This window comes from Crassostrea angulata, unplaced genomic scaffold, assembly GCF_025612915.1.
Source record: "Crassostrea angulata isolate pt1a10 unplaced genomic scaffold, ASM2561291v2 HiC_scaffold_15, whole genome shotgun sequence".
Taxonomy (NCBI): domain Eukaryota; kingdom Metazoa; phylum Mollusca; class Bivalvia; order Ostreida; family Ostreidae; genus Magallana; species Magallana angulata.
The window spans coordinates 188,444-200,947 of record NW_026441570.1 but is presented as its reverse complement, the minus strand read 5'-3'; the positions used below and the strand labels follow the sequence as shown (position 1 = coordinate 200,947).

Below are 12,504 nucleotides of genomic sequence, written 5' to 3'. Positions count from 1 at the left end.
CACAAAATGTGTAATGTCCACTTCAACCAATGAAAATTATTGTTTAACCTTGCATGGTTACTGCCTTTGTAGCAATGATATAAAACTGTGTGTTACGTAAACTGTGATTGGATAATCAAAGGTTGCTTCAAAGGTCAATCTCCGACTATGCTTTACTCGCATTGGTCAATACTGTAAGAAGCTATGAGTTATTTTTGTGTCGTGCAACCACAGCCAGGTGGAGGAGGATCATACATATTGCCAGTGGTTTGTGACGATGTGAGAACATATTTTTGACAGTGATGTTTCTTCATGCAAACTAAAGATAATTTAAAGTACATTGTACATGTATCAATCAGGATAATAATTCCATCAAGATGACTTAAGGTATTCTGATCTAAAAAAAAAAAAAAAAGTCTTTGTCCCACTGAGGTTTTTGCAATTCATTTAACATCAGATCTACTCCCTATAATAAATATATTTCTGGACTAACTTGTCAATAACCTATAAATAAAAAGATTATATTTATATAATTATTTATTCATTACGTATAACATACCGGTATGTAACTTGCCGGCTGTAGCTTTACATTACAGCAGAACAGATTGTATAATTTTGTATCTGGTACGTCAGCTTACTCCCTTTTCCTTCCAATATATTATAGGTCTGGATGAAATGCTGGTGATTATAAAGCACTGTAATTGTGGAACTCTGGAGGAGGCGACTAAGGTGAGTCTACCCGAACAGAGCATTCGAGTGTACACGCGGGAGATTCTACTGGCCGTCAATTACCTATATACATGGTAGAAATACCGGTACATGCACACATACACAAGTGATGTCACAGTCATACTGGTCCTTTTTTTATTTGGTTAGCTACGTGTATGTATCATCAACCTCTAAAAAAGTTTGATTTGATGAATATGAATCAGTTGAGAGGTGGGGGACAATGGCTTGTAGAAATGTCTAGTTTTAACTTTAATTTAAGATTATTTCCTATGAACTTTGTCTTTTTGTCTCTCTCTCCTCTCTGTCTCTCTCTCTCTCTCTCTGTCTCTTTGTGTGTGTGTGTCTCTCTCTCTCTGTTGGAGTGTGTAGTGTAATTTGCAGTCTTGATTGCAATCATTTTACATGGACCTTACAGAATTAATACATTTTTTGAATTGCCAAACAACAGATCAATTTAATGTCATTGTTGATGTTTATATCTATTTTATTGACATATTATTTCTATTGTTATGCAGATCCCATTACCATACTGTAAACTCACGGAAAGGGGCACCTGTCAACCCATTTCTCTTCTAACAAGACTTGTAATGGGGTGTGTCTTTTTACCCCCAATGAACCCAATGTAATAGAACATCACTTGGTAAGGTAAGTTTATCAAATTTAAAACTGAAAAGTAATAATATGAGGGTTATGTAAATTTCTTATGCTGGTCAGGGTTTACACACAAAGTGTTTCATTTTTATATATATATTTATCACTCATTATTAGTGAGAAACTATTTGTAACTTGTTAAATCTGATTGTATTGCATATTTTTGTCACAATAATAGGTGTAAGTTCTTATTTTAGACTTTGAAATGAATCAACTGTGCCAACCGCAGCATAAAGTTTGGTTACTGGCATTGAACTGTGAATGCCCAAGACTGATGAGGTCTGCTGAAAACTCTAATCTCTGTAACACTGTTACATCCTTTTTGGCCGCCTCATCTTCATTAAGTGTCTTGGGCGTCACTGTTCATGATAACATACCAGACACTAACATCGTGAAGAGCAACTGTATGTAGAGATGTATGACCCTACATGTATATATGTATGGTGTAAGTCTTCTGACCAATTTACAGCTTCAAAGGGTAACCACAGAGAAAAGACCCTCCAAGTGTGTGTGTGTGGGGGGGGGGGGGGGGTTGAGAGGGAGAGAGTGTTATTGGACCTATGGTGAACTTTGAGAGAGAAGCATATTATTTTTGATGTAGATTTTCACAATAGAGTTGTTCATCAAGAGTCAGACTGATATGAGGAGTGGATCTGATATGTCAGTGTTGAAGACATCAGTTAACGTAGGTAACTGTTGGAGCCAGGCTCACTTTGATTTAAGTCATGTCAATACAGCTGAAGAGTAATATGGTGAGAGAGGATTTAATATTTTGTCATCAACTGAGTATTTCCTCCATAATTTCTTGAAAAAAAATGTTTATGTACAATTGTGAAAAAGCATAATCTAACTAGTTAGCGGTAAATTAATTTTTATGCGTAAATATGAACACAGATGCATTGTTTAGCTTTTTTTAAAAAAAATCTCAGTATTTATTAAAATATATCACATGCTTTGTTTCATACAGTACTTTATTGTTGACTTTACTTGAATTATTTCATGTTACATTCAGATTACGGACTTGCTTGTTCTCACACAAGCAGATTGTAGTTTCCATCATGGTAACCTTCACTTATACCAAACAACCGGCTGTTCGTTCTTTGTTTATAACTATGCAATCATACTGTTAAAGTGTAGATTCTAAATTATTCAAACTGTGACCTCTTAACCATAACTGGGCTCCAAGGAGGGGTTCAAATTTAAATATTGGAATATAGTTTAGATTTTAAATTGTTCAAAGCATGACCCCCCCAAACTCGTTCTGTTGTCTATAAAGAAGTTAAAATAAGAGAATAAGAAATTCAATGTGTATTAAAAATATCCTTTAAAAAAATACTATGCTAAAATTTGTCATATTATTATGTATCAAAGCGTCATTAAAGCGTGTTTATTTTTTTTTAAATTGTTAAAACAACAATCACTTAAACAACAAAAGTCGCTCAATAAGAATATGTAAAAAAAAAAATTAAGCCAGATATTCTCTACTACATTGTCCATTTGTTTTGTATATGACTCCATAAAGGTGATTTGATCAGTTATTGCTATTGTTTTCATGTGAGCGATGTGGCCCATGGGCCTCTTATTTTATCATTACAGCTATAAATGTCATAATAAGCGGATGTTATTTTGTCGTCTGTGGTGTTTTATGTGATATGAAGATAGCGTTTTCGGATGAATGAATGCGCTGAAATTGAGAATTGATATGACTGTAGGCCAAGATAAAAGAGGGTATATTTCGTGTTCCTAAATTCTTGTCAAATAAAAGTGTTTCCTTTGGTGGTTCTTCTTAATTTTTGCTAGCCAGGGTGACGATCCACGGTGTCTCTCTATTCTCTATAGAAGGTGATGGTTCTTACGCAGTCAAATTACGTTAGAATGTGCACGTTATTCGGTTTATAGACAAAATAATCTCAATGAACACTGTGGCATTAGAAATGTAGTATAATATACCCCGTTGTTGTTATCTTACATTTCATTCATCCTCGTCTGTATAACACCTTAATAATGATTTATTTTCATTATACAATCATAATAAGTGAGTAAGGAAGTGTTTGTATGTGTTGGGGATGGGGGGTTATGGACTTTGAATTGCGTTTGATTAATATAGCTTCATTAAATTCTTTATTAGTACTGTCCTTTTGACAAATTTGAATTTTAGCAATTAAAATGAATTACCAATTAATATTATTATACTTTCATGTGAAATGCTAAAATCAGATTGGTTTAGACGCAGTTGATAATATATAAATAGTGCCTGTTTGGGAGGGTAACAGTTGAAATTGACACCCCGAGAAAACCATTGTCAACTGACGCAAAGCGGAGGTTGGCAATGGTTTTCAAGGGATGTCAATTTCAACTGTTATCCTCCCAAACAGGCACTATTTATTTTGTTATACTGAATGTCTTAATTTCTAAGAAAATTTTACTGCTTTTATATAAGAATAATGTGAATTCCACAGCGAACCGTACACGCATAATTTTCGCGCATGTAACATTTTTTAATGTTACCAGTTGCTAAGTGCGTTGCTAACGCTGAGGGTAATAGAAAGGATTATGAACTGCGTCTTAACCAATCAGATTTCAGTATTTAACATGAAAATATAACAATCCGTTCTATTACCCTCAGCGTTAACAACACACTTAGCAACGGGTAACACAACGAATTGTTACATGCGCGTAAACTATGCGCGTACGGTCACATCATTCATATACATGTATAAAAGTATTAAGTTTTCTTTGAAATTAAGACATTCAGTATAATTTAATAAATAGTGCCTGTTTGGGAGGATAAGAGTTGAAATTGACACCCCTCGAAAACCATTCGCGTCGGTTGACAATACTTTTCTCGGGGTGCCAATTTCAACTCTTACCCTCCTAAACAGGCACTATTTATATAATATAGGCATTATGACGATATGTCAGAAGGACACATAAATAAGATCAATCCTGTCTGCCATTTTATAATTACATTAACATGTACTGTACATTTATTTGAGTAAAACAAATTATGTGATGATGACCAACTGATGTTGAGAATAGAGATACTTTACCATTGGGCAGGGTGTGGTGAAGAGGTTATCACAGCGTATCGTTAATCTGTTGTTAAGTTTCACAAACACAGTTAAATTATATTCATGTACATATATAAGTGTGACTTATTTTTCATTTCATTGTCGAAAACAATAAACCTATGTTAAGCTATTTAGAAACCATACATGTAAAATTACTTGGTTTTCATCCCTGCACAAATTAGGTTGCTAACTTGCCGTATATTCATCCTTGCACAAATTAGGTTGCTAACTTGCCGTATATTCTATTAAGCAGAATTGTTTATTCGTTGAAAAAAAAAACCATGTGTTTCAATCATGCTCATTAAATTTAGTCACATATTTATTAATCCTAATATCACATTTTCACAGCAAAATAAAACGCTGAAAAATATCAACAATAAAGACAGATACAGTATATTTACTACACTAACAATAAAGCCCAGGAAAGAGTGTGCATGAAAATATCCACATACAACATGTCTGTGTAACATGTCTGAAGTACTGAAATTAAAAATGTTAGGGGAAATGAATTTAAGAATAAAATGATGATTGCAGGGATTTTTTTTGTTATTGACCAAACTTCTTTGAAGAGAATACTATAAGAATACTATAAGCGTTTTGTCATATTGTAAATTTGTCATTAACTGGAAGGAATGATCTGTCATGTTGTAAATTTTGAATTTACCGGGTGGCAGTAAAGTTTGTATTCACTGCCACCCTGTAAAGTCAAAATTTACAACATGACAGATCACAATTTACAGGTTAAGTGTAAATCCGAAATTAAACAACGTGTTGCATTGGATTTTTTATCTTTTATCTATATTTGTACACATATCAAGCAAATACTAGTATATAAAAATGGTTCACTGAATTGAATAGTTTATCGTATAACCATGTATACCTATATTCTTAATCAAACATTTTTATTTGAAATAGAGATATCACACTAAACAGTATTTATATGCAAAAAGATCACTTTGAAAAGAATAGTTAAAACACGTTTGAAGGTTACTGTGTTAATTTGAAAAATGGTCATTGAAATTTTATATTTTTTTTTGTTCCGACTGTTAAAACAAGTAAAATCAAAGGAATATTTGGGGGGGGGGGGGAATTGTTGGTGAAATGAATCGAAGATATAAATATCAACTAGTTAAATTGTGATTATTTGCTGTTGAATTTTGAACCGGTTTCGTGATCAAAATTCCACGATGTGGGTCAATATTCAACTGAACAAAGTCTTTGGTCTCAAGATTCAACTTAGAAAAGTGCCCCCCCCCCCCCCCCGGGTCAATTTTCAACCCGGTCAAAATTCTTCGTTACACCGGATGTATAACACTTTATTTTCCCGGCTGATATTATCAAATCTAAAATAGTAATGAGGGGAAATGAACTGATATGATTATTATTTTACTTTTTATAGACTGTAGGGAATATTATGAACTATGTAAATTCGTAATTTTCGTCGAGCTTGGTGTTTTTTTCAGTGCTGCTACCCGGGAGACAGAAGTGGCCCTCAATAAACAATATACGTGATGTTTTAATACGGGTAAAAAAAAAACCGGTCAAAGTCGCAAAGACAGATATGTTTTGTGACAGATCTCTGTTTCCTGTTGAAACAAACATCAAATAATTAACATCAGTTTTACATATCTATGCAGAGGCGAATCCAGAAGAGGGTTGCGCCCCCCTCCCTTGAAAATGCAAAAGAAAGGAAAAGAGGGGGAGGGGAAAGGGAGAGGAAAAAGTAAGAAAAAAGAATTTAGATTAAAATCGGCCAAATACAAATGCATTCAGTTTTGGCATTGCTTGTACTTGTATAACTGAAGAGGGATGTTTGCAAATGCACCAATAGTTATAGTGATCTCGTACAGACACGTAGCAACAGAGGGCCTGCCCCCCCCCCCCCCCCTCCGCCACACTTTTTCTCGCAGCAACTAATTTTCTTCAATTTACATATAGAAAATTGAATTATTCTGCCCCCCCCCCCCTTTTTTTTTGGAATATGTAAAAAATTAAGATTTAAAATGAAAGTAAGGAAATTGATAGTGAAAATGAAGTTAGATATATACTACGCCAGCTCCCCCCCCCCCCCCCACACACACACACACGGATTAGGATTTTGAAGATTTGGATGAGTCTGCCCCCGCCCCCCCCCCCCCCCCCCCCCCCCACGAAAAAAACGATGCTTTTTATATTATAAATATAGTATCTCAATATGTAAACTAGTATCTAATCCACCTGTTTTTGAGAACTATATAGCTTTATTTTTTTAACCGGGTTTTCCAACGGAAAAATCCGGTTATTAAAATGGTGAAAATGGCGGGCGGGCGGCCGGGCGGGCGGATTGGCGGGCGGGCGGCTGCCAAAAGGGTACCCTCATTGTACGGATAACTCCTCGTACAGTTTTCAAGATAGGAAGTTGTTCTTTTGCAGATCAATTGTACATATATCAGAGGTGTGCAAATTGCTAGGATTTTGATTTCTAATAATTTATCGAAAAAATACCAGCTTTTGAACTTAGTCATTTTTTGGCAAAATATTGCATAAAGGGTACCCTCATTGTACGGATAACTTCTCCTACAGTTCTCAAGATAGGAAGTTGTTCTTTTGCAGATCAATTGTACATATATCAGAGGTGTGCATATTGCTAGGATTTTGATTTCCGATAATTTATGAAAAAAATACCAGCTTTTGAACTTAGTCATTTTTTGGCAAAATATTGCATAAAGGGTACCCTCATTGTACGGATAACTCCTCCTACAGTTCTCAAGATAGGAAGTTGTTCTTTTGCAGATCAATTGTACATATATCAGAGGTGTGCATTTTGCTAGGATTTTGATTTCCGATAATTTATGAAAAAAATACTAGCTTTTGAACTGTTGTATATACATGTAGGGTACTCCATTTCACTGGATAAGGGTTGACATGGATTATGGATACAGTTTACATAAAAGAAAACCCGGTTTGCTGTCATATTGACAGCTTTTCACTTGTTCTAAAATTAAGAGAATAAGAGCATCCTGCATAATATGACCATCTCCAACTCCTCTTCCCTAAATAGCTTAAAAATTGGATTTAAATTTCTTCAAACTTTTGTGTTGTCTAGTAATACGCACATACTTGAACATTCGTGATTTGTCCTTAAAAAAGTCCATTAAAGAATATACATGAAGATAGTCAGACACGTGACGATTTCAATGACGAGAGAACATCATATCACTGTTTGGAAGTGTTATTATTATGCAATTTTTAAAAAATATTTTTGATATTAAAATTGTAAAATTGCTATTCGATTTAGATAGACTAGCTAATATTTAAAGACGACCAAATATTCAACTTTGCATGATGTTAGAAAACATGATTTCTGACTAGAAATCCTTAACTGCATTTTTTTTTTAAATTAAAATTGTTAAATTCCTCTTCGATTCTGAAAGACTAATATTTAAAGACGACAAAATATTTACCTTTGCACGATGTTAAAAAATATAACAAAAACACTTGACTGCATTGTTTCTTATTTTCACTCAAATTAATGCATTTTTGAATGAACATAATTATATTAGCCGGTATTGAGGTTAATTCCACGCTTCTAAAGACTTTGCCCCATGGACCCCCTAATCAAATTTTGGTCTCTAAGCGACCGTCCCTATCCCCTCCTCTAGAAAAATTCCTTCAAGCATACATGTACTGTACTTACATGATCGCAAAACACGCCCAATATCTATAATTCTCTCCCACCTGCGTGGACTTAAGACCGTTGTTGTACTTTATGCCAGAAAATTTCCCCTCGATTCCCGACCTTCGAAATTTTCTGGATCTGCGCCTGGGAACCCCCCCCCCCCCGCCCTCACGTATCTTATACGTTATTAAGCAAGTCCCAAAAGTTTTAACTTCTGACAAAATACCTTTGTCAATATTCTGAGTGAGTCCCATCACGAACAAATATTTATAATATAACATGAACTTTGCAGGAAGCAGGCAACCCTGGATTGACCTACCATGCACTAAAGAAATCACGTGACGATTTTACAGGTAACCAGACCCGGAAGAGAAAATACCCGAATCGCCATGTTGGGAGTGTGAAGGTTTGTAGTTTGTTAATGAATAAGTAAAATGGTTATAAAGAAATGATAATGAAGAACATAATCAAAATTGTACAGTGGGCACCGTGGGCATTATTTCAATGTTTTACCACCAGTTACTGAACAGTGTAGACCAGTGCCATTGGTGTTTGTGGGGGGGGGGGGGGGGGGGGGCACGGACCGACAAAGAAATCCAGGCCTATAAAAGTTGGAGAATGCGCGGAGCGAATCCTGACGGCCAGAGGGTGTCAAGAGTCCCCGAGAGCGTTCGGGGGGAAGGTCTAGATCCAACCTACCTTCCATTCGAAAACACTTTTGACTACACATACAAAATGACATAGAATTAATAAAAACAAGTTTGCTAATATAACATTCATGTAATTGTTCTTTTATTCTTTCAGAAATCATCTAAAAATCTCATCAAGGTGTTTGACCATGTACCCACGTACTTGGGCCCAGGATGTGTTACGGTGTCATCTCTGTGAGACCCCGGGCCCCCCTATGTACTGTGACATTTGTCATATACATCTATGTGTAGTCTGCGTTGGAAAACACCTCTTAGATGAATCCAAAGAACACAAAGTAGTGCCATTTAAGAAGAGGGGACTAAATCCTAAATGTTCCAAACATTCCACACAATTATGTGACCTTCATTGTGAACAATGTAACATTCCTATTTGTGTGGAGTGTGTCTCCTCAGGTGAACATCTAGGACACAAGCAAGTTGGCATTTTAATAATATTAGATACTAAGAGAGAAGCCTTAAAAAAAGATCTTCAAGAATTAGAAGATACCATTTATCCTAAATACCAAGAGATCGCATCTAACATTCCAGTTCAGAAAACTGATCTGAATAAAAATTCCAAGAAATTAACAACAGCTCTAAACAAACATGGAGAAGACTTGCACAGAGAAATAGACATTGCCATCAAGAAACTGAAATCTGACGTGGATGAAATGGAATCCAAACACCTGGTTGTCCTTGATAAGCAGGAAAATGAAATAAAGCGCACCATTTCTCAAATCACTCAGGATATTGCTGATCTGAAGAAATTACTCAACTCTAATGATGTCAGCCTTGTCTCTGCCTACAAATCCAGGATTGCTGAATTCAGAAGATGGCCTCCTAAACTCACAGTTTCCTTACCAAGATTCACCCCTCAGAAGATTAACAAAGAGCAGATTTATCAGCAGATTGGTTTTCTGTCAGCCTTATCTATCAAAACAGGAGAATATGGCTACACAATGGATTCTGCTGGTGCTGAGTCCTCTTCCCCGGACAGACCGCTCATTTATTTACCACGGTTCATCACAGATATAAACACAAAGTATGGAGAATTTGATGAATTAAGCTGCGTGTCCTGTCTGAGTGATGATGAGGTATGGACGTGTGGTGATGACAACAACATGATGAGACTCTACAACCTCCACAGTAAACTAGTGAAGTCCATCCAAACCAAGTCAGGGAACAGACCATTTGACATAGCAGTGACACAGAGTGGTGAACTAGTTTATACTGATCCCGGTGATAGAACTGTGAACATAGTGAAGAATACACAGATACAGACAGTGATCAGACTACAGGGGTGGGAACCTCTCTATGTCTGTAGTACCTCCTTTGGTGACCTCCTGGTTGTCATGATCACTGTTGATGGGAAACAAGTAAAAGTTGTGCGTTACTCTGGCTCTACTGAGAAACAAACCATTCAATACGATGGCAAAAGACAACCTCTCTATTCATCCGATAATTACACTAAATACATCAGTGAGAACAAGAACCTAGATATCTGTGTAGCTGACTCTAAAGCCAGTGCAGTAGTGGTGGTCAATCAGGCTGGGAAACTCAGGTTTACATACACCGGTCCTCCTTCTCAATACAATGACAAAGGACAACCTCTCTATTCATCTAATCCTTACCCTAAATACATCAGTGAGAACAAGAACCTAGATATCTGTGTAGCTGACAATAAAGCCAGTGCAGTAGTGGTGGTCAATCAGGCTGGGAAACTCCGGTTAACCTACACAGGTCCTCCATCTACTACCAAGGAACCATTTAGACCAGTTGGCATCACTACAGACAGCCAGGGTCGGATCCTGACAGCAGACAAAAACAACAACTGTATCCACATCCTGGATCAGGATGGACAGTTCCTCTGCTACATTGACAACTATCATTTAGAATATCCATGGGGTTTATGTGTGGACACCAGAGACAACCTCTTTGTGGCTGAATATGAAACAGGTAAAGTGAAGAAAATCCAATACTGTGGTTTCATTAATATTCAAGGATATCAATTTTCGTGGATAAAGTAAAAATCACAGATTCAAGGATACGTAAATTCGTGGCCAATGACCCCATCAACACAAACTGATAGTAGAAATTGCACTTCAATGAACATTTAAATTCATGGATAAACTTTACAACGAAATCCACGAAAATTGGTATTCAGCGAATATTGATGAAACCACAGTATTACATGTAAACAAACTGTGATCATAATGTTACGTGTCTACAGAGTGAACATCAAATGTCTATGTAAATAAACTAATTGTGTTTAAATGTTATAATACATTAACAAACTATCTATGATTATATTAAATACATGTATTACCAAACTGTATTTATTTGTTATGTTTGATCAAATTGTGGTGACTCTCACAATTCAGAGACTGTGTATTGTTCATGAACATATGATTACGTACTATCTGTATATTTTACATGTAAATAAACTGGTTTTATATGTAAATAAATGTAAATATTCAGTACTTTGTTGATGTGGTTCCTTATATTATCACATTAAATACTGTTGATATTTGCAAACATTTCTAATTCTTAGGTATAGATAGTTCTTTAACTATAGTGAAATGAAATATGCATGCATGTATAATTATATATAATCGATATATCTATTCAATAGATAAGAGAACTTGACCTAATTCTGAAAAGAAATGTTTACATTATCAAGTGCCTTGGGATGAATATTTCAGAATATATGAATATTATCATGATTATAGATTTCAGACTTATTATGGTAATAACAGCTAGTCTTCTTGACACTGATTCAAAAATTGACACAGATGCTGGAATTTGACATTGAGTACTTTAGATACACATTTCCTATTAACTAAAATATCTTGGATTCTATATTCGATTCGAAGTTGATTTTACATAGGTCCCCTCCCCCTTTCTTTTGCAAAGATAGACAGAATCATAATCAATGGATGAATGAATCATTCAATTTTTTAAAAATCTCACCGCTAATTTAGTGTTTTAATTTGGAAAAAAATTACATCTAGGGAAAATCTGTACATCAAGTTTTGATATTAGTTTTCAGGTCGACATCACGAGTATTTTGACATTTAACCTTGCTATTTTAAAATCAATAAGTGTCATTTACTTCTTAATGAGTTTCAGCGACTCAAGTATGAGGTGTAGCTAAAAAAAAAAAAAGGAATCTAAAGATTTTATATTATATTGCTTAGTCGATTGTGATTTCCTAAATTAAAAGTGGTCATCTACTCCTTTTAAGGTACCAGTCTACTAGTTTGATACTTGGCTACTGACGAGTAAAGAATTCATTATATTTGATTGTACTACACCTGGTCTATCAATTCACCAAAGAGTTTTATTTTGTATGTATGAGTTATCTCCCTTTGATCAAAGTATCTCTTAATAATATGTTAAAAACTAGAGCAGAGCTCGTGGCAAAGCCCCGAGTAGGTCTTCCGTTGTTGCTGCGAGTTCAAAATATATGTTATATGGTGTCAAACGATTATAATGACTATACTTTCAGTTCTGCTTTTGTTATAAAAACGTGTTGTGATTGAAAGCCTGTATATAAAACGTGTTTTGAAACAAAGAAAGGAAGAAAATATTTTAGGAAAACTATTTGTCGAGCAGAGTTTATGTAATCGTTTCAAACATTCTTTAAAAAGTGAGATGTTTAATGGCGAGTTAAATTTTCAAGGGTAGCAAGCATTGTTATAAACAGTATGTACTCATGATTCATGTC

General features: G+C 35.2%; 1 protein-coding gene across 1 annotated transcript; it reads left to right on the top strand.

Annotated features, from left to right (window-relative positions):
- Positions 1-8,431: 8,431 nt before the first annotated feature.
- On the top strand, positions 8,432-10,750 carry LOC128168577 (uncharacterized; the record flags this gene model as incomplete). Its single annotated transcript, XM_052834756.1, has 2 exons — positions 8,432-8,494; positions 8,893-10,750. A coding segment is annotated over exon 2 (1,824 nt), but the record flags the coding sequence as incomplete, so codon positions are not given.
- Between the last annotated feature and the right edge of the window lie 1,754 nt (positions 10,751-12,504).